At 46.9% G+C, this 2,685-nt stretch overlaps 2 protein-coding genes across 2 annotated transcripts; one reads left to right on the top strand and one right to left on the bottom strand.

Moving 5' to 3' along the window:
* Positions 1-1,410: 1,410 nt before the first annotated feature.
* H310_09089 (hypothetical protein) lies at positions 1,411-1,614 on the top strand (the record flags this gene model as incomplete). Its single annotated transcript, XM_008875054.1, has 1 exon — positions 1,411-1,614. The coding sequence occupies one exon, from the start codon at positions 1,411-1,413 to the stop codon at positions 1,612-1,614; it is 204 nt and encodes a 67-aa protein (XP_008873276.1).
* Positions 1,615-2,077: 463 nt separating this feature from the next.
* H310_09088 (hypothetical protein) lies at positions 2,078-2,562 on the bottom strand (the record flags this gene model as incomplete). Its single annotated transcript, XM_008875053.1, has 2 exons — positions 2,078-2,102; positions 2,159-2,562. 2 exons carry the CDS (start codon positions 2,560-2,562, stop codon positions 2,078-2,080), a joined length of 429 nt encoding a protein of 142 aa, XP_008873275.1.
* Between the last annotated feature and the right edge of the window lie 123 nt (positions 2,563-2,685).

Here is a 2,685-nt window from a genome sequence, read left to right as displayed (position 1 = left end):
AAAATATATTTATTTTTGGTACGGATGTCTCTCATTTCGGTGTATTATCCGTATGATAATGTCATGGAGGTTTGATTGGTTTGTCGACGTCCATATAATATTTCAGCATTCCTCCTCGATCAATATCAAATTTCACAATGTATAAGAATTAAGTGGAATCAATTTGATTGAAAAGAAGAGTTTTTTCATGTTGTTGTGCAATGTATCCTGTTTTAGAGGATGTGGATGGCACTGTTTTATTGGAGACAATTCGACGAGTTCAACGCAAAAGTTTCATCAAGATTGACCAATCCAATCGAAAGATACCTCACTGGTGTCCTCGAAGGTGTCGCGGACTGTGAATTCCCGCGAAAAATGGTTTGCAAGACTGTCATTGCATCACTTTCGCTTTGACGTTCGCAATGGAGGACGACACATCCAACTCTTCCCGAGTCCGTCGCCACACTTACCAAATTGCGATTAGGCTCCGATCCATCGAGCTTCTTAAGACCAAGTCGATTCGGGAAGTAGCTAAAGAACTCTCAACACCCTTCAGCTGTATACGGAACTGGAAAAAGGTGTCGACGAAATTACATGCCTTTAAAGGAATCAAGAAGACTTCCCACCTGCCAGGCGCTGGTCGCCCAACTATCATACAACTGTATCATACCGGACTCAAACGCTCTTTTGGCATTCATGGATGAACGGCGCCAGCAAGAGCGCGCCTTGACTTTTACTCACATGGTAAACTACCTCAAGCTTCACCATCAAACATGGCTAGTTGAGTACATGCAGCGACAAAAGCAAGGTCGTGGGTATGATAATCTATTGAGGCTTCTTCAAGAGTTCTGTGGTCTTCATGGTTACACTCATCAACAGTCATGCACGCCAAGAGAGTGATCACTGACCTCGAAAGCACCAGGATTGAGTTCGCCCGAGAGTTCCATCTGAAGCATGGCGGGTATCTCGAAGACTGTGTCTACAATGTTGATGAGACCGGCATACAATTCGACATGCCGCCACGGTATATCTGGTCACGAAAGCGCAGTTCCCCAAAGCTAACAACGGAAGAAAAACACTCTTACCGCATGACCGCAGTCTTAACAATCCGACGGGATGGACTCAAGCTGCCAATCCTCTTCGTCATAAGGGCAAACATGGTGGCTGTATCCAAAAGAACGAGTTTCTATCGTATCCAGAAGGCCACTACTACGCGATGCAAGAAAAGGCCTGGATGGACGCAAGTGTGTAGCATCAGTACCTTTGGTTTGTGTTGGCCGAGCGTGTCACGGCAAAGTTCCTCCTGGTTCTTGACAACTTCGACTCGATGTCAGCACGGAAGGCGTTGAAGCGGCTGCCGAAGTGGGAAATGAAGTGTGTCCTCTGCCAACTAACGCGACGTCCCATTGCCAACTATTGGATGTGTCCATCATGGCGCCTTTCAAGAAATATTTGCGTGACCTATGGATCGCAGAAGACATGGTCAGTACACCGGACGGTGACGATGAAGAATACTGGAAGTCGCCAGCCTCTCGCGTCAAGAGGACCACAATGATCAAGCGCGCGATCCTTGCGTGGGAACGTATCACGCCTGATCAGGCTCGGGCCAGCTTCTTGAAGGCCATTACACAGTAGGTGGACGGCATTCGCCGTCCACAACCATTGAAATAAGTTTTTGCGATTATGTTGGGTTCCAGAAATTTCAACACGCTCAAAGTAGGTGAAAACGATAGGTCTCGTCAAGATGGAGCGAATGGCACTGATTTGAGCGCAATCGGTGCAGAAATGACTGAATTAGACGTGAAAAACGTTCTGTGATTGGTCGGTCCCCATAAATTGAGATTTTTAAAAATGCCCGAATTCACAGTCCGCGAGAGCATCGAGGGGGCTCTGAGAATTTTTGAAAATTGATAATAATATTACAGGCGCTACATTTCAATGCTGAATTTGGCACTACCTGCAATACACAATATCAAGAAATATATTACTTCGTACGAGGAATACAACTAATGGAGGTATTTCTTGCTAAACATCGCCATCACTGTCACACGTGCTTGAGGACGACATGCCGTCGTCAGAGAATGTGTCGCACTCATTTTCATGGCGACTTTGGTTTGAACCGTCTAATTCAGCATCCCGTAGAGCGCGATCAAGTCTGAATAGCTTGCCTTTGTGGTACATGGCGTTGCCCATCACAAACACTGCGCTTGCCCACCCAAGTTTTTCAACTTCATCCATGAGCTTGCCAAACCAATCAACGAAATAGTCATGGTTGAACATAGCATGGTAGTCCTTCACAGTCATACCATTTTTCTTCCCACCGACAAAAATGTCTAGCCCCAGAAGATGTGCGGCGTCCGATCCGTCGTCAAGATTGCCCGCGATGACACAGTACCGGCGTCCCTTGTGCTTGGGCTTTGTCATCTTGCTATCGGGATAGAAGAGACTGTCGGCATGACGTGCGTAGTGGTGATGAATGAAACTTTCATCCAAGTACACAACAGGCCGACGAGGAGACATAGACACGGTAGGTACCATCATGCTGACGTATTGGTCTCGTGCGTCTTGGTGTTCCTTGCTCATGCTGTACTCAGTCTCGCCAACACGCCTTCCTCGAGCGTAACCCTGCTTTGCAAGAAAAGCCTGCACACCTCGAAGGCACGACGAATAGCTCTTGTGGCAGATGGATCAATCACCAGAACATGA

The sequence above is a fragment of the Aphanomyces invadans genome (assembly GCF_000520115.1).
Source record: "Aphanomyces invadans strain NJM9701 unplaced genomic scaffold supercont1.19, whole genome shotgun sequence".
NCBI classification, from domain to species: Eukaryota; Oomycota; class Saprolegniomycetes; order Saprolegniales; family Verrucalvaceae; genus Aphanomyces; species Aphanomyces invadans.
The sequence above is the reverse complement of the archived record's forward strand: the minus strand, read 5'-3'. Positions and strand labels throughout refer to the sequence as shown.